At 35.6% G+C, this 26,439-nt stretch overlaps 1 protein-coding gene across 3 annotated transcripts in view; it reads left to right on the forward strand.

Annotated features, from left to right (window-relative positions):
- CCSER1 (coiled-coil serine rich protein 1) overlaps positions 1-25,776 on the forward strand; it is a 581,898-nt gene extending 556,122 nt beyond the window's left edge. For all 3 annotated transcript variants that reach the window (XM_015861337.2, XM_032444181.1, XM_015861338.2), the window contains one exon: positions 16,724-25,776. In XM_015861337.2, coding sequence (XP_015716823.2) covers positions 16,724-17,206 — 483 coding nt within the window. In that variant the 3' untranslated portion in view covers positions 17,207-25,776. The remainder of the gene's footprint in view (positions 1-16,723) is intronic.
- Positions 25,777-26,439: the final 663 nt, after the last annotated feature.

Consider the following 26,439-nt stretch of genomic DNA (forward strand, 5'->3'; position numbering starts at 1 on the left):
CTCAAAGCAACATTTACTGAAGAATTTCATCTCTTAAGTTTAATCATAAATGTTGTCTTTACATTTTCTTAATAAAAAGTGGAAAGTGTTAAGAGTATAATATGTTTACAGCAAGTTCAAAAAAAATGCAACACCATACAGAGTAATGTCCTATGCTTACTTTTGAGCAAATCTAATCTCTCAGTGAAAGTCAGTTGGACATTGTGTGCTGAGATTATGTACAACCCATGCAAACGCCATGTGAATGTGTCTTTTTAATGCAATATGTTTATGCTAGAAAGAAGATTTAAAAGACCATTAATATATTTTTTCTTGGTATCTTATTGTTCACAAAAATATGGTTTCCATAATAATACTCTGCAGAAAAGCCTGAGAACCCAGGGTAGAATTTTAAATTGTGCTGTGTGGAAATTCTGCTCTGGTTTTCAGTATGATCTTGAGATGTCTATGATGCAGATATCCTGCTTCCCCTGTGTTTGAAACAGAAACAGTCATCACAGTTAATTAAATCAGCATACAGTCAGAATACTGTCTGTACAGAATACACACAGCTGTTAAATATGGGGCATTTCTGAAATTGGCTTTGAAGTATCATATATAGCTTTTACTATAATTCACAGTTAAAACATAAGTAAGATAGAGGCATTATAGTAGTTTTTTTCTTTTCTTTTTTCTTTTTTTTTTTAAACACCCCACCCTTATAAATTATCATATTCTGATGCTTCACTTCCTTGGCTTCCCCTGGCAATGTGTAAGCACTGAATATCATCTATTATTAGCGAACTCTAGTAATACTGTCTAGTTATAGGATTCGCTGATACAGCACAAATGGGAAGTAGCACTTATTTTTCTTCTCTATATATTTTTCAATCATTTTTATGCTAAAATTCAAAGCTGTTGTTTCTTTCTACTAGTAATAGCTATAATTGTTAAGGATTAAATGAGAGAAGCTTAGATTAATGTATTTATTTTCTCAAGAGAAATAAATGAAGTATATTAGGTATTTGGTCTAGTTATATTTAGTGTACTTTTAACTTAATTTCCACACTGGCTGTATAAATCAAAAGTAGTCAATTTCAGCCCATACATCACGTCAACTTTTCTTACCATGTTATGGGAATGTTACCTGTGCAATGTTTAGATTTCATGAATGGGACATCAATGCTTTTATGAGTCTGTAAATACAGATCCAAGCATGTGCACATATATGTTAATTGGACCTGGCCTGACATGTTCTGATGCTTCTTGTGGTTCTGTAATTTTATACAGTTTTTTGGTTGCTTTTTTCTTCCTCCTGATTGTTGATATCTGTGCTAATTCTCTGCATTTGTGAGCTTTGTTGCTGGCAAACTGTTTTAAAAAATGTTTAATATCAGAATTGTTGGAGGAAGTAGAAACATTTTTCATGAAATAGGATCACAAAAAATGATCATTATTTTCCTGCAGAAAATACATACCATATCTTTACAGATAAAAATTTCTATGTTTATACAGCATATATATATATATTTTTTTAGTTTTATTTTCTTTTATGTGGATATATGAGTCTGCTTGATCTTACTTTAAGAAGATACTGTGAGACTTAAATCCTATTAAAATAAAGATTAGTGAACGTTGTAAGGTAAAACAAATAAGAAAAGATTAGACATCCCTATTAGAGCATTCAGAAGAATATTTAATATTAATGAGTATTCAGAGCTAGTCATCCTGGTTACTAATTCCAGTTACTATGTGTGTTGAATTTAGAACATAAATTTTATGAAAACTGCTTTTAAGACTTAAAGGCAATGGTACTCCATCTTGAAATGGAGGGTGTTAAATGTGGACTATTTTTCAGTTAAATAATTTCAGGAGTCGGGGGAACTGCTGCTTAAAAGCTTTTTCATTTCTGCATAGGCATGTGAAATATTTTTTTTCCCATTTAAAGATTTCTATGTGTGCTCATTCCAACATTCATCTTCAGATGCTAGAAGGAAAGTGCTTTATTTTCCACACAGCAGCTGCTTCCTATTTATTTTCTAATACATGCTTTTAAAGGGCAGTGCTCTTAGAAGATCCTCCTTCTTCAGTAATCTTCTCCTTTTCTGGCATCTTTGGTCAAATGCTTTGGAGCTTGGGGAATTGAGCGGCTTGGCAGTCAGGAGTATTCAACAGTTCCTGTAGGCTTGTTGGCTTTTTCTTTTTTTTTCTTGTTACTACGACTGTTCAATAAATTGATTTTATTTATTTAATTTTTTTTTTCCAATAACAGCTGTTGCATGCTTATCCTCTTCCTTGTAGCTGCACCTCAAGAAAAAAGTGCAAGTGCAAAGAAAGAAGGGCATGGAAGAGAAAGATGCAAGAGTGATGCTGCTTGAGCATCAATTTCCTCAAAGCAGAAACATACTGTTCATACTGTACTGAAACAGCTGTGTGGTGGCTGAAAAAAATTGGGCTGCGTTGCAGGTTTAGGTCAATCAGGTTTGGTTGTAGAGCTTCTGTATTTGATCTCCTTCCTCTGCATTGCATGGGAGTTTGCCTGCCAAGAGATGTCCGATTGTTTCTGCATAAAAAGACGGTTGGTAGCTATACTGTTTGGCCTGGGGAGGTGAGCTTCTATGCTGGGCTTACTTTGCGTTAGTTATTTCATGTGGTAATTAGCTGTTGGTATGCATCCTACTGCTTACATCTTCCTAAGGTTAGTAGTGACTTTGCATGCTATTGTTCAGCCAATTGCAGGGAAATGTGATTTCAGCACTATCCTGGCTGCAGTAAATTAGATATATGTTTGGAAGAATGTGCTCAGTTGTGCTACAATGCCCAACACACTCATTATTTTTAGACCTACTTGATCTGGAAATGTTCATGACTTAAGTTTCTGAAATTTCTGCTTGATTTTCCTGAGAAGAGAGTGCTTTTTTAGCACATCCAGCAGCATAGGCATGAATGCATGTGCCCCGGTGGCACAGTGGTAAGAATGCTGCTTTGCAACACCGGGGCCCAGATTTGAATCCCCCTGTGGCGCAAGTGGTAGATGTGCTGCTCTGCTACACAGGAGGCTCGAATCCTGGGGGTTGGACTCGATGATCTCTAAGGTCCCTTCCAACCCGCACGAGACTATGATAGTACGATGATGATAATAGTATCAGTACACCAGTTTTTACTCCAGGACGCTCTCCTTAGCCTGTTTCGATAGCTGAGGAAGACCTTAGTTTGGGACCAAAGCGAAGAACTGCCAAACAGCCCATAACCCAGATTCAGTCTGTGAGACAGAAAGGTAGATGGCATGCAGTAATGACACCTGGAGTCAGCAGAGTAGATATATGCCCTGAATTATAATAGTTTCCCTCTTTCCTACAAGGCTTATGAAAGTGAAGCAAGAGAACGCTTGCTGATGTCTGAGAGGCAAAAATTTGAAGTAGACTGGAGCAGTCTGTAATATAAGCTCTCCTAAATAATGATCACCTAGGATGCATTGCAAGCACAGCCTACATAGCTTCCTTCAAATGTGCTCTTGGGTTAGTTAGGGGAGTCCCTTGTGTGTGCTTTGTAAGCTTTTATGAGTTTATGGATGTCAGTCTAATCTGAGGCTATCTTTTATCAACCCCCAGGGTATCTGTGTGTGCACATTTTCTTTCTTCATGAATTTCAAACGGTACCCATCTTTTATCTTTCAGTGAATTGGCATGCCTGGTATGCTGCCCAAGGCTGCTTCCTTGTCTATGTGCAGTATTTTGTTGTCCTTATCCAGCTTTCTTAAGTATGGTGCCTTTTCAGTTACCTTAGCTACATTTTTAGTTAATTGAAGAGTTGGGGCTTCTCAACCAAAAAGGCATGTTTTTTGGCTGTGGATTATTTATAGGTAAACCAGTTTTAAATTTGTTTTGGATGGTGGGGAAAAACATTGAACATTCATGACATTCATAGGGCTAACAAAATGAAAGAGTTATGCTTAATGGTGATTTGAACTTACAACAGGAAGTGTGATGGTCAGATTGGAGATCTCTTCTCAAGAGAGACTTGGGCTGTTTCTTTCTGGAGTGGCATGGATGCAAGCTAGTGGGGGAGGGATCAAATACTTCGACTCAAGGAGAAATTTGTTTTTGATGTCAGATTTATCTGTAAACTTTCCAGCTTCTATTTAGGACCAATGTACAGGGTGAACAAAGATGTGATCCTGGCTCTGGGGTGTAAATAAGAAAGTAGTAAGTGAACTTCAGGCTTGATGTGTGTGTAATTTCCTAAATCCTACCCCAAGCCCTTTGTTTCTCACTTATCCTCTTATCTCATTGTCTATTACTGGCAAAATACCTTGTAATTCTAAAATGTTTCTTTGATATTCAGCTCTAGCCAAACAGTATTCCTCTTGCAAGACTGCTAATCAGGATAAATATTTCTTTTTTTCAATTATTTTTCTTAAAATGTGTTAAGAAATCTTTTTGCAGAACAGTGTTTTTGAATGTATTTTGTTTGTTATGAGTTATTAAAAAAAATAAAAATAAAAGCACCCTTAATTTAGGTGAATGGAGGGATAAAAGATTGCTGTCACAAAAGTGCATGGTAGTCAGACAAGAAAAAACATAACACATTGGTCCTGCACACTAAAATCATTGGATGTTTTGCTAGTGGACTGAATGGGATAGTGATTTCACTTAACCATTTCAAACTTCAGGAATTCCAATGAAATTATGCATAATGAAATAGGATGGATAACAGTGAAGTTAACAGTTGACATTTAGTTGAGGGGAAAAAAAAATGCTAAAACTCTTGGCTACTTTTGAAGCTATTACACTGTAACTGGTAAGTCAGCCTTACAACATGGTTTTACATCTGAAAAAATGTTTAAGCATAAGTTAGTCGGTCATCCTCTATTACATTTTTTAAGGGAGAGACCGATGGTAAGGGCCATAAGAAAAGAAAGCGTTAATTTTCACTTCGCAACAGAAAGTTGTAAATGCTTCCCTGTGTGTGTGGCACAAAATATAGGAAATATAATATTATGATCTTGCTAACCTTCCTTTATGCTAGACAATAGAGAAGCAAAAGTGGATAAAGGTAATTCAGGGTTTTTGCCATGTCTTCTTTTTTTAATTTCAATTCTCCTAGAAATTTTGCCCCCCAAAAAATAAATAAATTTCAGTGTCTGCTTATTTATGTTTGCTTTTTAACTTCTTTTTCTTTGCAGTGTTTGTGTAATATGATTTTGATGAGGATAATAAGGAGCTGAAATGCTGAATAATTTGAAATATCCACTTTAATAGTTTTTATATTTTCAGGAAATAAAAATAAAATAGGGGAAAGCATATTTTTCCAAGTGACATCATCTTTATACTGCAATATTTCTGTGGCATGTTGGGTTCTTGGTCATTTTATTTGTTTTAGTGGGCAATGTTCTGAAAAATAATTTGCAAAAGAGGATAAGATCTACTTATATCAGAAAATAGATTCTATAAACACCAGTTCCATACTGATAAAGTCAACATGTTTTTGGGCTTGTTTTGTGTTGTCTTTGAGTTTGAATTACTGGTGTTGAATTACTCTACTGGTGTTGAATTATTCTCTTGTTTTGCACTGTTCTATGAGAATCATTCTCATAGTTCTTTCCCTATTTCTGTGATTGTCAGTACGTAAAAATATTTGACATGGAATGATTCATTCAGCTTAGTTTTGTAGGTGTCATTTTTTTCTGTTCTAGATGAAATCGGATTAACTGAACATTGTCCTGTAGTGCAGTGTTCATACAGTTAGTATTTTTTTTTTTTTTTTTACCTCACTTAAGAATATCAGTATCATTCTGGATTAGGAATGCTTCATCCTATCATAGGAGTCTAAACAATTTCTGTGTGATGTTGGAAACACTGTATTGGACTAGCTAAGGATAGGGTTTGCAGGTATGTCATTGTGTTTTTGTCTAACCATGAAAATGTGTTGTGGACATTTATTTTAGGAATACAAGAGATCTGGCTACTCTGAGGTATTTCATTTAACAGTGTTCTTATATATATCATTTTCTTTCTCTTTAGAGATGTCTTACTGTCAGTAATTTTATAATAAAAATAGAGAGACAAGTCAATTAAAGGATAATTAGAATTCCTTCTCTTGTCAGCAGGATACAGTTTGTCCTTTTTTTAGTCTTTTGATTTCTCCTTTGCAGACTGTATGTTGAACTGAGGGATGGTGTCACTGACTAACATAGCAGTAGCTGAACATTATTTGACAATGTATGTAATTTACACACAGTTCTTAGTATTTGAGCCCTTATTGCTGTCAAAAGTAAGGTTCTAATTTATGAAACTCAATTTGATGGAATCTTTTTTTAAAAGTAAATTGTTGTTAAAGAATATAACATAATAAGGTGTTGGCTAACTACAGTTCATCTTTTTTTGTTGTTATGCTTTTTTAATGGAATTTCTGGAACAATAGGAAATCACAGCAGAATGGTTTGGGCTGAAAGGCGCCTTTAAGATCATCTAGTTCCAATGCCCTGCTGTAGGCAGGGACACCTCTCACTAGACAAGGTTGCTTAAAGCCCCATCCAGCCTGACCTCGAACACTTCTAGGGAGGGGGCATCCAGAACTCCGCTAGGCAACCTGTTCCAGTGTTTCATCACCCCACAGTAAATAATTTCTTTGGTAAATAATATTTAGTACAAATCTAGATTTTAAATTTAAACTTTTCCAGTTTAAAACTGTTTCCCTTTGTCTGATCGCTATATGCCCTTATAAAATGTCCTTCCCCAGATTCCCAGTAGGCCTCCTTCAGGTACTGGAAGGCCACTATAAGGTCCCCCTGGAGCCTTATCTTCTACAGGCTCAAGAGCCCCAGCTCTCTCAGCCTGTCCTCATATGGGAGGTGCTCTGGCCCTATGAACATTATGGCCCTCCTCTGGTCCTGCTCCCTCCGACATCTCGATGTCCTTGTGCTGGGGGCCCCAGAACTGTACACAGTATTCTAGGTAGGGTCTCATGAGAGCAGAAAAGTGGGAGAGAATCACCTCCCAAATCATATTAGGTGGTATTAAGATAGGAAAATAAATAACCATATAACTATGAATTTAAGTTTAAAGCAGAAATCTAAGCATGTAGATAATAGAAGTTAGTTGTCAAAAGTAATTGCCACTGACTAATCAGTTTTAATTCAGATGACCTACAGGTGTGATAATCAGGTTTTAGTGACCATATGCTAAACCTGAGATTAGAAATGGACTGAACAGTTTTCAGGCATGCTCATTATAGAAAAATAGATAAGGCTCAAGGTGGAGATCTTGGAACAATTTATTTCGTCTACATAGCAAATCAAATGCTGTGCAGAAGTACTAGTTCGGCTTGCAAAGCCAGAACAGTGTGTTGGCACAGCAATAAGTGTCAGGTGAGTAGCACTATTTTTCAGAAGCGCTAATTAGCACTTGTGCTGTTTTCCTGCTTGTAATTCCAGAGCAAGCTCTCTTAGTGTTTCCTCAGGACCTTTGTGTCATACTTCACTGCTCATATTGCATGAAATATGGTCTCTGGAAGTGACCCGATGTTCCCTTGGATCCACTTTGCCATTTGCTATCCATTCATTTAGGTTTCAGTTATGCAAAAGGACCTCAAGTGTAGGCACCTGTGACTTTCTATTACCTCTGTAACTGAAAGCATGGCACAAGTAGCCCTTAATTCTTGGGCTGCACAGAGACCGTGAGACCCAAAAGGCTGTGTGAACATGGGGTCAGTCTAGTCCTGTTGAATGGAACCTGGGAAGTCCACAAGCACCTTTGGCTCCATAATTTAGATTCTACAGCCTGTAATCAAAAGTACTTGTATGACAAGGGCTCAACCAAGGTTCTAAATTTTTTAACCACTAGCTGCAATAGCTGTGGCTATTTATTTATTGAAGCTGAGGGTGTCAGTGGATATCAGTAAAGAAAGCATCCCAAAAGTGAACTCCTGCATGAATTCAAAAGAAACAGAGGTCATATGAGGGTTGCTAGAAGTGGAGAGCTGATCTATACTAAGTAGGATGTTTTTCCAATTAAGGATTTGCAACTTTCCCCACCCTTTTGTCCCCACGCTCATAGTGTGAATATTCCATGTTGAAAAAACTACCTCATTGGGACTGACTTTTGGATTTTGAGGATGTCTTAGGTAAAAACTCAGTAAAATAAATTTTGTTACCTCATAGTATGTAATACTGTTCTTCAGTCATGTTGTTGAAACATCCTCAATATTAATTTCATTTTCATTTGCATTTTTATTGTTATAAGAATTCTAAGCCATATATTATGACAAAGGGATACTCAGTAACTAAATGATTTTTTTTTTCCTTTGTCCAAGAATATAACTAGAATGGTGAATGGCTCCAAAGTTCCAAATGTTTAATTTGAAAAGGATTGTAAACAGCTGTAGTATGCAAACTTTTTATTAGCTTTAGTAATGGATTTTCTAGTTAGCCTTAGAAATGCAATATTGAGAATGCAGAATAGCAATTTACTGCATATTAATTGCAAATTCTTCACTATTTTCATCCCACTCAATAAAAACAATTACACTTTGTTGCCTTAGCTGTGTTTTATTAGTTACACAAATGAAATTTTTCAAGGATACTACGCATTGTAAAGATGAATATCTTAATTCAGCCCTCTGCAGGCTACTTGTTGCACTATTGTCACCATCAAGAAATCTTTGCAGGGCATTAGCTGAACACTCTGGGTCACTGGTATTTGACTGGATTGTTGATTAAAAGGGCATCACAGGGAAAATAACTTGCACTTTAGCATCTACATTGTTGATTTCAGTAACTAAAGGTGCTGCAGAAAGCTGAAAGGGAGAAACAGCAATGCTTTTTGATTTATGTTGCTTGCATTACTTTTGTAACTGATGGCAGCAGGGCTTGCAAGTTGATCAGCAGCTGTTTCTTGCCTACAACCTGTTGATACTCATCCATGCCTTATTTTGACACGTTGAGCTTTGTTTATTTCATGCATCACATGTTATCAAGACAGAATCTGTTGATCAGTAGGTTCAAATCTGGGTCGTAAAAGCTACTCTTATGGTCCAGGTGCTGCTGAAATCAATATGAAAGAGTGCTTTTAAGAGACTTGAATGAGGAGAAATTACTTGCTGCAAGAAAATTGTATTTCATATCGGATCATCTCTAGGCTGGAAGCTGTGAGCACAATAGCGAGGAGGTAGAAGAATTAAGGAGCTGACATAGTGACAGATGTGGCATACCAAAGTACGGAGTTAACCTGTGTTTTGGTAAATTAGATCTGCACTTACATAAACTGTCAGAACTCTGAAAGGAATATGAAGGGATATAAATTCAAAAGCATCATTCAAGGCTTCATCCTTTGGAGGTCGGTAGCACCTTTTATTTGTTGTTGTCATTCCTGGCTTCTTTATGTTGCTTTATGTTTTAGGAATTTGGGGCTAAGCTTGGAACAGAGACAGCTCTTCAAAAGGTGCTGAAGTCCAGCTGAGACCTAACAAGGGACAAGATAGCCTCTACTGTACTATGTAGTTTATGCTGCATTTTGTATTCCTTATGTACTCACAAACACAAAAGAAGGATGTGGTAGAAATCTTTAGGGAGTTCAGAAAGTCTTCAGGCTTCTGTCACAATAATTACTCTCTTTGGAGTGCACTTCCTTTAACACCTCTGAAAGCAAAAATCCTTTGGGGTGGTAAAACCTTGTTCTTCAAACGCAGCACTGTTAGTTGGTTGTCAGGATACATGGGTACACTAGTGAGAGAGTGTTTTGCTTGGTTTTATTCTCTATGCCAGCTGTCAAAAAGATATATTTAAGAAAGTTGCTCTACTTGGAAGAATTACATTATAGGAGTTTAAGAGAGTGAATTGCCTCTGGGTATAGGCACCTTAAAAATCTGTACCTTTTGGGGGGGTGTTTTTGTAATTCATGTCTTCTGCTGTCATTTTATATCAGTGCTTTATCACAAGATAGTCAGCAGCAATTTCCATTTTCAAATGTCCTGCAGCCACATTGTCTTGTTAACTCTTGTCATATTTCACTCATTGGATCTGAAAAAGGAAAGTGATTAATGGCAGCAGTGTTTTTTTTTTAATAATGTCCTATTCTGAATCTTTCTATAAGAGTAGTCAATTTTCATTACTTGAAAGTGAGCTGCTGAATGCTGGTCATTTTTTTTTTAAATCTTAAAATAAGAAAAAGTTGTGAGAGTGACATTGACATAGAGTAATCCTCACAACCATTTATGACACAAACATTTTAAGCAGCACATTCAGTTACAGGTTTTGGTTCAGTCTTCATGGATTCTGCACCAACATGAAATAAAACCAAAAATACATAGATTTTCTCAAACATACCCTAATGAGTGCCTGATCATGATGCTGATTTATCAAAATTTTATTTCAATGTGAGATCCATCTAGTTGGTTTTTTTTATAATTGGGTTTTTTTGTTTGTTCATTTGTTTTTGAGAAATAGACTCCTTTATCAAGAAAGCATGTGGGTTTTTTTGTTTGTTTGTTTTTGTTTGTTTTGTATATCTGGTTAGGAAATTCAGATCCAGATGTTTTATACTCTTAAGACAATTCTTAATCTCAGCTTATTTAAAACATCAGAGGAGGCATTTTTTTTCCCCTATGTATGAGGGGCACTCCAAAAGTAGTCTCTCATATTTTATTGTGTTGTCTCACAATGTCAGAGGCTGATGTTGATAACAAGTCAGGCGCTTGTACATCACTGGCAGAAATGCATAACTAATGCAAACTAACTTTTGAAAAAAGGTGCTTTGTGGCAGAGAATTTGCTCTATCCAATAGTGTTATCGTACTCTTTGTTGTAGTTTCCATGGAGATAAATGAAACATTACTTTCAGAGTGACATATGTATTCAAAATACATTGTTTAAAAGAAATTTCATGGCTGCATTTCACAGACTCATAAAATCACTCATGTTGGGAAAGACCAATGTAGTGATGGGCCCAAAACTGAACCCAGTACTCAAGGTCCAGTTTCACCAGTGCTGAGTGCAGAGGGATGAACACCTCCCAGGTCCTCAAGGCACCACCATTTCTGATACAAGCCAGCATACCATTGGCCTTCTTGGCTCCTTGAGCACACTGCTGGTTCATGTTCAGCTAAGCATCAACCAACGCCCTAGGCCTGTTTCCTTTGCACAATCTTCAGGCCAGTCTGCCCCAAGTCTGTAGCATTGCCTGGGGTTGTTATAGCCAAAATGCAGGATATAGCACTTGTTCTTGTTGAACTTCATCCCCCTGGCCTCAGCCCAGTGATCCAGACGGTCCAGAACCCTCTGTAGGGTACCCCTGGGTACATTGACATGTTGTCCCAAATTGGTGTCATCTGCAAACTTACTGGGGAATAGCCCATTTCCCAAGCTCACTGGTAGGCATATCATAAAGTGGCATGTGAGGATCTTTGGGCAGAGAAGTTGGTGGTTCAAGTTGAGCTACTGAAAAATGAAAGGGAAATGACGAATGGATTTTTTTTGCCTCAGCAATCACCAGCTGGCAAATCAGATTCTTGGAGAACTGCCAAACAGCAGTTTACAACAACCCTGCAGCTGCTCTAAGCTAGGCTAGAACACAGCTGGCATGAAGCCAGCTTAAGTTTTGGACGAAGATTCAGCCATCATATTGGCAAACAGATGTGCTGGGATTGTGGCTTTGCATGTTCATGTCTAGCCCTTATAGAAAGCAGTTGGTACCTACAAGTTCAATGCGAAGAATTTTGTTTGAAACTTTTACAGGATAAATATGTTAAAAATAAAAGCTCAGGTTTTTATGAAGTATTGTTATTGTTGGAGCTGCATATCTGGTTTCTACTATTCTTCATTATTTCTTTCTGGGATACTTTTCTAAATAATTATTAAAATATTCTGAATAATTTTTAAAATGCATCAGTAGGACAACTCAGTTGGACTAAGCATTTTCAAGCAGCAAAGTAAAATGCAATTATTGTGAACTGTATATACTGTCTTTTTCATATAAATGTTTGAATAATAGTAAAGGAAAACTTTCAAAGCAGGATTGGATGTCAGTGTATGTATTTTGGTTTTTTTGTTGTTTTTTTTTTTTTTTTTGAATGATAAAAGTATTCTAGGAGAGAGGTGAGGATTTTTTTGTTGACTTTTGACTTGTCACAGATCACTGATCTCTCTTTATCAGAAGCTTTTCTTCAGTAATTTGTCACGAATGACAATGCAAATGCTTTTTGGCAATGTTTCTATTAAATTCTTTGAATTCTGTGGCTAGCTATACATCCGACAGCAGGATTCTGCCATTTCTTGTTGACCACCTATTTCATATTGCTGGAGACAAGAGCCAGAGAAGTGTATGAGAGTGTTGTAGTATATTGTAAAGTTCTTATGATGTTTTAAAATTTAGTAAAGTTGGCTGTCAATTTGTCCCCACATGATATTTGTTTGATTAATGTGAGAGAAATTTCAGCTCGCAACTTTACAGAACTGAGAAAGAATTTCAATCAATCAGTTGAAAGACTTTTCAGACAATCCGTTGAACAACTTTGTAATAATTTTTTACGTAAAAGTCTTGGAACTGTTGTGGCTAGCCAGATGATCATGGGATAACTTTAAGTGCTGTACTCTTGAATCACCTATTTCAAGGAAAAAAAAGAAAAAAAAGAAAAAAAAAAGTGGAATTACTGAAAATAAGTAATTACTGTAGTGAAGGCAAGTGAGGGTAGCTCAGATCTAGAAGACAAAATAAAAGATCAAAATTAAATTCTAGATAAATGTATTAAATTCTACATAAATATTTATTCAAAGATGAAACATTAACTCTTCCTTTCTATTATAGAGGGAAATAGAAGGAATAGACTTGAAGTCAGAATGATTTTGCTTAGACATTAGGAATACCTTTCTTAAAAGTAAGGATAATGTTGTGGAAAAAAGATATCTGAGGAAAAAGTAGAAATTATATTTATGGTATATTTTTTTTTTTACCAGTTACTTAAAAAATAAGTAACTCAAGAGCAATATGGTGTTAAGCTGATCCTGGCCAGAAATGTAGAACAGACTTGATGTCCCATTGTGAAGTTCTTCTGAGTTCTGTATAAGTATGCTATCATATCTTTCCTGTTTCTCACCTCTTTGATTACTCCTTTGTCACAGCAGATTCCTTCCATTGGGGAACAGTTTAAATAATTTCATTTACAGGAGCAGCTCCTAAAGATTGTTTTGTTATTGAAGAAGTGTAATTATCAGAATGTGAAAGGAAATATTGTTTAATAAAAGGTCCAAGCAATATTCAAGAATACAAAAGTTCAACATCTTTAATGCTTTACTTTGTTTTCATGAAATACATTTCTTAGCTGTAAAAGTGCAGTCTTAGATTGTATTGGTGTTTTTACAATTTGCATAACTGTTGTGGAATGGACCAACAATTTTTCAGTTGACAAAATGCATAGGTTGGCATATGGTAACTTCATATATACTCTCTTACTACAAGTAATGTATTTGGCAGGGCACTGAATTTGAATCTCTTGTCCCAGTAGGAAGATTTTATTTCCTGACATAGGAAAGGAAGAAGAAAAAAAAAAAAACAAAAAAAAAACAACAAAACAACAACAACAAAAAAGGTTATTGAACGTAGGTTTTCCCCAGGAACAATTCCCTAGGAATTAAACTGAATTTCATCTCAACATCTGTGTGCTTCAGGCAAGAAAATCTGTGGAATGCTTTTCAGAAGCTTTCTACTCCTATTTTTTAGTCTGGACACAACCAGTACTGATTTAAATGGAAAAAAAGTTATGCCAGAATTGATCTTTCTCAAGACTACTGTCTCTGATGTCTAAGAACAGCATTGCTTGTATTGAAGCCTAAATTTGAATCTGTTTTGAAGAAGGTCCATTAGAATCATCATACAATTAAATAAAACAAAAAGCATATAAGCCATTAACATTGATTTTTATCATTCTCCTGCATTGCTTAGAAAAAGAAATACATGTAGAGTGGTATAGGTTGTCCTGAAACAATATGTAAGTTTCATGGAAGCATCCTGAAATATTTCTTTTAGCAAAATATTGTTGTAATGATTGGGATTGGGTTTTTAATCCTCTCAGCTTTGTTCTGCAGTGTCTGAGCCCATATAGCGATGTAAATGTCAAGAAGCTGCTATTGTGTATTTTCAGAGATCTGTTGCAGAAAGCTTGTATATAGTAATATAACTTTTATTCCATATGAATGGTAGAACTTGGTAGTTTTGTCAGTAAGTGTGACAGGAATAAAACAAGGGAAAACACATATTCCAAAATAGCATAGAAAATAAAGTACAACTGATACTATTATTAGAATCTATCCTCACATAACTGCAGAGAAAACAGATTTTAAATAGGTTTTACATTAACAACTTTTGAAACTTGTTTAAACACAGCTTCCAAGTATTTAAACTTTATTGGTGTCTCATATACTTTGAAAAAACTTACTCACCAGTGCTTAGTACAGGTGAATGATTACCTCCCTATTCCTGCAGACCACGTTATTTCTAATACAGGCCAGGATGTTCCTGGACTTCTTGGTCATCTGGGCACACTGTTGGTTCATGCTCAACCATGCATCAACCAACTCCCCCAGGTACTTTTCCTTTTCACAGTTCTCTAGCCACTTAGTCCTAAGCTTATAGCGCTGCATGGGGTTATTGTGGCCAAAGTGCAAAACCTGACATTTGCCTTGTTGAGCCCCATCCCATTCACCTTAGCCCAGTGATACAGCCTATCCAAATCCCTCTGAAGGGCCTTCCTACCCTCAGGCAGATCAACACCACCTCCCAACTTGGTGTCATCTGCAAACTTACTTAGGGTCCACTCAATCTCCTCATCTAGGTCGTCAATATAGATATTAAACAAGATGGGCTCTAGCACCAACCCCTGGGGGACACCACTTGTAGCAGGTTGCCAGCTGGACTTCACTCTGTTAACCACTACCCATTGGGCATAGCCATCTAGCCAGTTCCTTAACCAAAGGAAGGTACACCTGTCCAGGCCATGGGCACACAGTTTCCGCAGGAGAAGTCAAAGACTTTGCTGAAGTCCAGGTAGACTACATCAACAGCCTTTCCCTCATCTACAAGTCTGGTCACCCAGTCGTAGAAGGAGATGAAGTTGGTCAAGTACTATCTGCTCTTTGTGAACCCATGCTGACTGGGCCTGATCCTCTGGATGTGTGGTGTGTGATCTCACCCAAGATGATTTGATCCATAACTTTCCCTGGTACTGAGGTCAGGATGACAGGCCTGTAGTTTTCCAGATCCTCCTTATGGCCCTTCTTGTAGATGGGAGTCACATCAGCAAGCCTTCAGTCTTCTAGGACCTCTTAAGATAACCAGGAATGCTGATAGATGGTGGAGAGTGACTCCGCAATCACCCCCACCAACTCTCTCAGCACCCTAGAATGGAGCCCATTTTGTCCCATGGACTTGTGACAGTCCAGGTGGAGGAAGAGCTCTCTAACTGAAGCATCTCTAACTGCACCTGAAGCATCGGTGCAGTTCATTCCAGACTTCCAGATCAGGGCCTAAAGTGCCCTGATGATAACTGATCTGCCTACTAAAGGCAGACATAAAGAAGGTGTTGAGGATCTCAGCCTTATCCTCAGTGGTCACATTCCCTGCTGCATCAAGTAAAGGATAGAAACTTTCCTTGGTTCTTCTCTTACCATTTTTGTATTTGTAAAAGGATTTCTTATTCTCTTTTACTGTAGTGGCCAATCTGAGTTCAAGTTGGGCTTTTGCCTTCCATACTTCCTCCCTGCATACCTTAGCAAATTCCTTGTAATCTCCCCAAGTCACCTGTCCCTGCTTCCAGAGGACATAGACTCTTTTTCTTCCAGAGTCTCAACAGTAGTTCCCAGTTCATCCACAGTCTTCTTCCCCTACAGCTCACCTTATGACATTCAGGGATAGCCTGTTCTTGTGCCTTTCAACTGAATGCATGAGAGAATATTTAAATATAGTCTGACAGGCCAATCATATCCTTTCCAATTAGGTGTTCAGAGGTCAGAATGAAATATCACACCATGTGCAGACCAGACATCTAAGGCCACTTGGCTTGCCATGATCACATATATTGTCCTTATTTTAAAAAAAACACTGATGTCTGCATATTCACGAGCAAATTAAAAGTTGTTAATGTGCTGGAATTCTAACACTACTTTTTTCAGGCAGCTGAAGTAAAATTACTGATTTGGTCTAGCAGAGCACTTTGGCATGTGTTCTAGTGTTAGTACACTGTAAAACACATAGATTTACAAAATACACTGAAAGCTGAGCTTAAATGAGGCATGAAGACACTCTCAAAAGATGTTCTTTATGTTTTCTAATAATTTAAGTGTGTTAAGTGTTGATCTCTATTCAATAAAAATTCTTGCTGTTCCACCATATTAAATGCTCTTGAAAATCTGTTTGTTGTTCCTCCTTTTACTAAGTTCTGAACAAAATGCTGTGATTTATGCTATTTATTTAAAGAAAAACCTCAAATTGTTACATATGATAAGTATTTGTCTGTTAGTTTTGTTAAATGTGAATGAGCTATTCTTCTATTTTATGCTTTCAGTGTTTTGGGAGCTTTAGCAGGATTGAAGATTCACCTTTCATTTCAGTGCTCTGCCCTGTACTTTATACATAATGATATAGTGAGGAATCTTTTACGTACTCTGCCATTTTCCTGCTAAGATATTCTGCAACTAAAACTTCTGGGTTTCGTTTGTGTCTTTTATTTATGTATTTATTTATTTATTTTTGCTTCAGGCTACATATCCACACAGAATGGTGAGCCAAAATCTCAGCACAAGGGACAGAAATTCAGCACATACTCCCACCGAGGACCCTTTTAGATGCTCAAGCAACCAAGCAATGACCTATGAAAGCAAGAGCTGTCAACTGTCTAATTTGTGTCTGAGCAACCTCCTGAAAGAGAAGGAGATAGTGGAAGTCATCAAGCATACTAGAGGAGCCTATGAAGCCTTCACTTCAGAGACCACCCAGAATGGTTTGGCCACCACAGCACCAAGCACAGCGAAGCCTGCATCTCAGACAGACCGCTATCCACTGTTCTCAGGAGCTCCAAAAGACCATACTGCTGTACCTCAGCAGCACACCACTTTCACAGGCAGACTTGGACAGCCTCCAAGGGGACCCATCTCTTTACACATGTACAGCAGAAAAAATGTTTTCCTTCACCACAATTTACACACAGCAGAGCTGCAGACTTTAGGTCAACAAGATGGGTAGCAAGGTTCTTGTCTTCTTGCCACAGAATTAGAGTCCACTGAAAAGAAACATAAGCTCATACAGAGCTGAGTAATAAGTTTTTACTTGCTGCTACCTTTACTTGAAAATAATAAATTAAAAATTAACATTGTCTAGGTTTCATAATTTCCCATCTGAAACTGTAGGAAAAGAATGAACTAAACTGCTAAATAACTAGATTGATTTGCCACAAAAAAAGTTGCTACTGTAGAATAAATGGAGCCATTGGGCTGGCATTGCTAGTCCAAAATTGGCTAAGTGTTTTTGTTTTTTTTGCTTTTGTCTCTATAAAGCCACTAGCATCCTCTGAAATTCTAGAAAGTGGTCTTAAATAATACTGTGTATGCTTAATAAATTTACTCTTACAGTAGATGTGAGGAATGAATAGATACATAATTAGTAAACCCTATTGAATTACATAGAGAACAGGGAAATAAAGAGTAAGAAGTCTCTGAACCTCTTAAACTTACAGTGGAATTTGCTCACTTGTAGAGGTGTGTTACCTCTTTTTGCTGTATACATTTTATCAAGGCCTCATGCCACAGTTAGAGGAAATGACATTTCTTCATCTACAAGCAGAGATCATAGAGGCTCACTGGGTAATTGAATCAAAATAATTGGAACACAAAATAATGATGACAGCTTGATTTCTCAACCTTCTCTTCCCTCTCCCTACATTTTTTTAGCTACATTTGTTCTGGAGTTTTTGCTCTATGAGGACACATCACATTGAGGCGATGGTTGTTCTCAGCAGACACTATATTGCTCATGACACAATGTCACAGTCTATGTTACCAGGGCTGTTCTGAAAGTAATGCCTCCTGTTTTATTATGTTAGCACACATAGAAGCAGATGGTGGTGGTATGATAGAAGTTGATCTTTTCCAACAGTACTTCATTACGTTTTGTTGCCGTGCAACAAATGGCAACAGAAGAGCAATCTGACAAAATGGTGTCTGATGGAATTGCACACAAAGCAAAGGCCGTGTGATGATTGAATTCCTACAGAATTTCAGTGGAGAAAATGGCACCCAGTGACATTCATCAATGCTCACTGAGCATTTATGGAGACCAAACAGTGGATATGAGCACACTGAGGTTGTGAGTGATGTGTTTCAACAGTGGTGATGGCCACAGTGCTTTACCCCTGCTGGTTGCAGATGTTTGGGAGCATTGCTTGCAAGCTCTTGCTCATTACTGTCAAAAGATACATAGCTAGTAGTGGCAACTATGTTTAAAACTAGTATTTTGCAGCTGAGAATTTGCTCTATCAAACAGTGAATTGTGCTCTTTGTATCTATTGTAGTATCCATGGAGATAAAGAGGCATTCCTTTCAGAGCAACCTCTATATAATGGATCGTATAACTTCATTTCACTTGCCAAATTAAATAAATAAATAAATAATTGGGTGAAAGACTATATTAAGTGAAAGACTATATTAAGTACTAAGTCTGATCTTGAGTAAATTGTAATTTCTATGGACCATATCTGCACTTCATGGTGTATAGTAACTCAGCAGGTTTGCTAGTCTTGACACGTTAAATGCAAGTGAGATGAAGCAAATACTACCTGACATGTAGCTTGCCAATCTCATGGGGATGTGAATTCATCTGATCATGGTACACAACCTGAAGGCTTGTCAGCACCAGAAGAACCTGTTTTCCCCTTTTATAGGGCTTGAAAACAATATCACAGACAGGGTGCTGTAAACATGTGGTATATACTGAACATGACAGTTTGCAACCTCTCTGATGGCAGCTAATTTGTTCAAAAGATATTAGGATATATAGTTAGTAGCTTATAAATAATCTGGATGTTTAAATATGATTGAGGCAGATCTGAGACAAGTCACACCTCTGTTCAACTGGTGATGGGTAATGAAAGGCAAGGGAATAGCACATTCTCACACAAAGAAACAAACTAGTGTGATGATTAAAGTAGCAAATGATGAAAAAAGAAGATTTTCTAGCTTCTAATAACTTATAAAGGTAAGTCACATGGGGCATATAAAATGAGTTAATGAAAGAAATTTTACCTAATGTTAAACATATCTGCTAAACTAGTTAATATTTAGAATATTGAAGGCAAGGATTGGATATGTTAACATTTAGATTATGAGCTTGGAAGATATTCTGTAAAGTTCAGCAGCCTAAACTTTCAGGATTCTATTTATTGAGGGTTTTAATTAGAGTAGAGTTAATTGGATAATGTTATCTGATGTTGGAAAGTCACAGTTTTGTCTAAATATGCTATGATGGTAATTTTGAGTGTCCTGAGCTAGGTACATAAGGATCATTATAAACATTTGCCAAATTTTTTTTTGTGTCTTTATACATTTATATGTGTATTGCCACTGCCAAAATAGAAAAAAAAAAAATTGCAAACACAGCTTGACTGAATTAACTATGGGTATTAAAGAGTCATAGGCCTGCTCTGAAACTGATAGTTTAAACTCTACCAAAAAAGAAATAATAATAACAGAATTTCACTATTAAGACCTGTGTTTTTCTCTAAGCAGTCTCTTACAGTTATGGTAGATTGAAAGCACAGCTAGTTATGGATAACAATATATTTCAGTCTCACTAATCTCAAGAGTTGATGTATGCAATTATATTTCAGATCTGTACATAAATTAACATATATTGCAATCAAGGGTATTTTTTCCAGGACACAAATATACAACAACTACATTTAAAAAAATAATAATAATAATAGAAACAGAACCAAACAACAACAACAAAAACTCAATATCTTCAATGCTGACTTTATCTGTATTTGTAGTTGTTTGTTTTTTTCCTGGAAAAATGGACTTTTGGATTACCTTTTATTAAAGAAATCCATCCACGTATTTAAAAAAAAAAAAAAAAGAAAAAGAAAAGAAAATACATTTTAAATGCTACTATTTTCTTGGAAAACTTTTATAAAGCTGAAACATTAAAAAAAAAAAAAAAGCAGCTCGATTAAAGTGAGGAATATTTTTAAAATGTCATCTTGAAACTGTTTTGTATCAGTATTTTCAGTGCTGTTATTTGTAATACTAAGTGTAAATCTCACTCAGAGAAGGATATTAGCCACATGTTAATATACAATACAGCAGTAACTGTAAGACAGAGGTCCTTTGTTTGATCCTCTTGTGTATATACTAAATCATAAAGCAATGGCATGTGGACATTCTTTCAATGAATTGATTCCTTTGTACTAAAAATCTCTAGTTTTTTAAGAGTTACATGTATAAAATGATTTATACATTTCTCCAAGGCTGTACATATCCAAAGACATGACACCAGGGGAAAAGACACGTTATTTTTGCCACAGAAGTACCTTTTTCTTTTTTTCTTTTTTCTTCTTTCCTTTCCTTTTTTTTTTTTTTTTTTTTTTTCCTGTACATGAAGCATAACTGTAAAATTATTACTGAAAATTTCTTTTTGTTATTTCCATATTTTATGGTGTTATATAGGGCGTTTTAAGAAGGAGGAAATCCCCAAAGAAAAGCTGTTTCCATTTGAATCACTGTCCCATTTTTTGTTGCAGTCACTTGGCATGAGAAACATTATATGTGCCCTAAATACTTTTTAATAATTATATGCATGAAATGGTATATTATCTATACTATGATCCTTACTTCCCTAGAATTAGTACATTCTCCAAGATACATTTCATGCAATCACAGAATGGCAATCACAGATTGGCTTGGATTTGAAGGGACCTTAAAACCCATCAAATTCCGACCTCCTTGCTGCAGGCAGGGTTGCCACCCACAGGACCAGACTGCCTAGGGCCCCATTCAACCTGGTTACTGAGTAGCATGCAGTAACAGACTAGGACCAGTCTTACTTATGAATTATTAAGACAGAAGGAAAACACCTGTCTAGCACAGTTCATATATTTAATTTTCAAAACACTGGAAGAGTCCTTTTTATTTGTTTGTTTGGTTGGTTGATTTTGGTTTTGTTTGTTTGTTTGTTTTTTATTGCTTGCGTATGTGAACGAAGTATAAATGGTACTTCCATACTGGAACGGAAAGTCTGTCCACAAAATTCCCCACACACTGCTTAGGGAATTTGATAGCCTCTGAAATTATTCTGTGAGATAAATTTCTGCTGCCTTTTAAAGACAGCCCATTCTCCTATATACAAAATGAAACAGATGGTAAAGGTTCCTTTTCTTAAAACCCAGACTGTTAACATTTTAGATCATTGCTTTTACTTAGAAAACACACACAGCCATGCCAAATGGGCTTTTCTTACCTGTCTGTCTTTCTGCAAGATCTGATAGTAAGTATTTCCTCAGTAAGATTCTTGCATAATTGGAGCATTTGAAAGCTTACCTAGGCTCTTCAGGTTTGTCCCACAAGTGCATTCTAGTCACTACCTAAAAATTAGTAACTAACTTCCACTTTCCCAAAAGCCAGAGATTTCTGGCTGCTCTTGGGTCATAACAGTGATGTCTCCACTGATTTGATCAGCACACACCATTGATTTCAGTTAAGTTACACTGAGTGTATCATCTGATAACTGGGATTGTGGCCCTTTAGCCCAACTTGTCTCACCTTATGGAAAAGGAGATCTCAAAAATTCGATGAAACAGAAACACCAACTCTCAATTTAGAAAAAAAATAAATATATATATATATATTTTTTTTTCTTTCTTTGTAATAGTGTGCAGAACTAAAACAACAGAATAACATCAACAAAACAACCACAGCAGTAACAAAAGCACCAAAAACTCCTTATAAAATTCCAAATGAAATCCCCTCGTACAGTAGAGTAACAGTGACTTCTAATAAGACTTTGAAATAAAGCCAAAAAATCCACTGCAGTCTTCTTACAAAATTATGGAGTGACTGGATCCATGAGGGTCTTTATCTGAGTGCATTAATTAAATATGGCACAGCCTCTTTTCTTCCAGCCTTTTAATTGATTATTATTTATTTATTTACATACTTATTTTCTGAAGGAAAATTTGCAGTTTGATGCTTATGCCAGATAAAATAGAGAATACAGTTTGAAAGCATGCTGAGAAAAATGGTGGGGGACTTCTCTAATCTTGGAGAAATGTATAGCATTCTCTCCAAGATGTATTTTAATCTTCTGCTGTCAGCAAGAGCGTGGCAGAGGCCTCTCAGGAGAAGAGCACACTCAAATCATGCAGGCCATAGCTGCCTTTATATTCACTTTAACGTGTCCTACATAAGGCACTCCTAACATCATTTGAAAATTTCAGCAGCTGTAGAATGTGTTTCGCTGGGATTTAGTCAATCATGTCAAAGATAAAAGTGCCATGTGCTGCTTTAAATGTGGTAAACTCCAGCTGTTTGGATTGTGCTTCCTCACAGACTTTTTTTTCCCGAAGTTTTGAGAACATATACACTGTGATGCACATGATACTAACTTCTTACAGTATAAAAGACAGTGGAAATCTGTCCTCTGAAGGGCTCAAGATTTGCAGTTTATTTCCTAAGGGCAACTGCATGAACTTCAGTGATTTTCTGTTGTTACAAAGGTAATGGTAAGGGAACTTATTTATTTATCTATTTTAGAAATATTTGGTGTTTATTTTTTGTTGGAATGTACTTAAAGTATTCCTTTCCTTAAAAAAAAAAAAAAAAAAAAAAAAAAAAAATTGTAACATATTATTTTCAATTTCTTGTAAACTCTTAGTAGCCATGCTTGTCACTTGCATTGTGTACAGCTGCTAAATATTTTTGGATGCACCATTTTTGTTGCCTTCATTACCAGCAAATCTTACTCTTATTATTTTTCCCCAGTCATGTGCTAAAGACACAGAGAGAACTGTTGAGGATTTCTGCAAGAGTAATCCTGCCTATGTCAAGTAGAGCAAGAATGAACTTACCTGAAGGTCCCTATGTGAGCCCTGGAGATCAAAAATCTGTTCTGTTTGATCTGAACTAGGGAATATTTGAGAGACCCTGATGGATGTGGCAAGGGTCATTATCTGTTGGTTTCTCAAATTTCTATAGACATGACAGAGAATAAAATATACCATAAAGAAAGGTTTTTGTTGTGTACAAATAATATTGCCTTATATTTTTGTATTATGACCCTTGCTGTGCCTCTCTTTCAGAAGCATTTCATATAGGTACATGCATAGGTTAACTATGTAGACACGCTGCACCACGACACCATTTTTACTTTAAGAAGGCTCCTCTGGATTCTCTTAATATCTGTTCAGTAAAATGTTTTATCTGTTCAAAAAGAATCTCAAGCACATGTGTAGACAAATACATTGAATTATTTGATCCCATTTTCATCACGGTGATAAAGCCCCATAGGGTAGGTATAATGTATATGGATCACAACAGTATTAGTAGAATTTAAATTTACTTTTATTTTTCCATTATGTCAATGCACTTTATATGAGGGTTTAAGGTGAATTACAAACTTGCTTGCATTTGTTTTCTTGCCAAAACTTGATTTAAACAGGGTTCAGAATTTTCTGCTTAACTTTAAGCATGTAAACAATCTCATCAAAATAAAAAAGAAAAAAACAATGAATCTGATTATTTGGAAAGATAACAAACAATATATTTTATAACATAAACAATTTCATTCATATTTATTGTATGAAAGGTATGATATATAAAAAGAATTTTTCCTTTTATATAAATACTCTTCAAGGCTCACAGATATGTAGGAAAGAAACAGCCTTCCTGCTTCAGTCCAGCTGTAACATCATGTTTTGTTTACCAAATCATTAATTATTTTCTTTTAATCTGTTTCTTTCTCGTGGCTAAGAATTTGAAAAAAAGATAATAAAAGGGCTTTGTACATATTCTGCACATTGCATGTAGAGTGTTACATGAAGAATATAAGAAATCAAAGTTTTTACGCAGTGATGCATCTGATGTTTAAGCAAGGTGATCATCAGTATATAAAATCCATGTAAGTGGAGAACAGATGTTTTATAGCTTGGAAAAATCTATTGGAAGGGTAAAAGGTATCAGGTTGATAGCTGTTTTTCCTTGCATAGCTGTTTTCTTTGAATTATGTTGAAGTAATATTTTTAAAATAAACCTCTTGGAGTACAGAAAAATGATTACTCAGCACCATAAAGTATGGATAAGGGTAATTCCATGTGCAAGAAAATTTACGTATTTTTATTACCATAGTATCATGTTTGCTTGAAGTATAAGCAGAACAACACCAATACATTTTATCAGAGAAAAGAATCAGAAGAAAAGAGTGTATTAGTCTAAAAAGCCTGGCACATCATGTAGCCATTTCTAACTTTCTGAAATAGGTTTATGTAACAGTATTTCATGAGGACATAGTAGTGCTGTTATGCTAGGTATTGATGTCCTCTCAATAACAAGGAAACATTGAAGGTGGCAATGATCTAGATTGTGTATCAAGATCTGTATCTTTTTTAAAGGCCATTTGGGTTGGTTTTTTTGGTTTTTGTTTTTGGTTTTTGGTTTTTTTTTTGTTTGCTTGTTTGTTTGGTTTGGTTTTTTTGCTTGCTTCTTTTGTTTGTTTTTCACTTTCTAATGAAAGACCATGATTGTTTTTGAGAAAATTTTACGCAAATATCTCCATAAAAAGTGTGGCCTATGTGAAATTCAAACTGACAGGGAGAGATTATATGGCTTTGAAAATTATAACTATTCTTTAGTTCTGACAGAGGTCAATAGAGTGCTTTAGGCATTTATTTTGTTTTATTTTGAACTGCAGATAATTCTGCTTTGTGTATCAACATTAGAAATTTTATATGAGCCTTTTCTCATTGCCTACATGCTTAGAACTACCTTGCTGTTAAGATGGCAGTTTTTCAGAACTAATTGGGAATATAAAATTTCAAAGATTAATGATTTTTGTATTATATTATTCCAGACATCTGTTTAATTTCAACAACACTGCAGCAATGTTGTAAACAATTTTTTAAATGTAATTGACAAAACAATATATAATACATGAATTAGGGGCTTTGAAAGAGTTGCAATGATGAGAAACAGAGGAGGATATTCACATAAGTATTAATAATAATGTATAAATAAATGCATAGTTGGTGAACATGGAAAAAATATGAGTTCTGTGTGAGGCAATGGAAGACATCTTGCTGTCCAAGATTTCACACTGATGATATAGAATATAACTTAAATTTCAAAAGAAAGAAATTCTAAGAGGTAACACACTTTAAAAGGTAATTTAAGATCAAGTTGGAGTTACATTTACAATAATTGTCTGATTCCCCAGTAATCAGCTTCCAATTACATTTGGAGAAAAACTTTTAACTAAGATCTCACTGGACAAGTTCATTGGTGGTTTTTAGTGCTTACCCTTCAAACCCATGAATTAGTTAAATCCCAGTTTTCACTTAACTTTATTACATCATATTACTGTAATATTTAGAAATATTCAAGGCATAACACTTTCTAACCTTTGATTTGAGTATCACCATATTCTCTGATTTCCTACATTTGTATTCTGTCTTTTAATAGTTTTGTGTTTATGTTACTCATGTGCAATAAGAACCTGTTTGTTTCAAATTCAATCTTTGTGCACTGATTGAAAAAAAAAAAAAAAAAACCACCCAAAAAAACCCAAACAGCAACCAACAAGCCAAAAAACAAAACAAAGAAACAACAACAACAACAACAACAAAAACACCACCAAACAACAATACAGCCTTTGGAAACAAACACTTTTGTCTCTGAAGAATATCAAGCAGCATTCTGTTGTTTTTTTAATCGAATTACTGAGGATATAATTTCTGTGAGTTACTTTGAAGAGTTATCACGCTTCGTTAAACAATACTACAGAATTCTATTCATATTCATATTATTTAATTGACATTTTTTTGTTATTATTTGTAGCAGACATAATTTTTACTTTTACATTTTATGGAAAAAAAATGTATATTATTTTTTGAATATTTATATGAACTTTTAATTGTAGATCTTAATGCAGAAGTGTACATTCGGTATTTCCATTCCTGAAGTTAATTTAAAGGGCTCTTAAACTTTTCTTTCCCTTCTTCCAAAAAAATTAAAATGAAAAAAAAAAAAATTTAATAAAAATCCTGTGTTATTCTATGATTTTGTGTTGTTTTTCTTTGAAGTATGTTACATTTATTTGACTTTTCTTTGACTTTTGTTGGTAAAATACAAGTTGAACTTTAATAAATGTAAATGCTTTTGAATATTTATGCTATGAAAAATCTGTCACTAAGACATATAGTATTTTTCCTAATCTCC

Source organism: Coturnix japonica, chromosome 4 (assembly GCF_001577835.2).
Source record: "Coturnix japonica isolate 7356 chromosome 4, Coturnix japonica 2.1, whole genome shotgun sequence".
Lineage (NCBI taxonomy): Eukaryota > Metazoa > Chordata > Aves > Galliformes > Phasianidae > Coturnix > Coturnix japonica.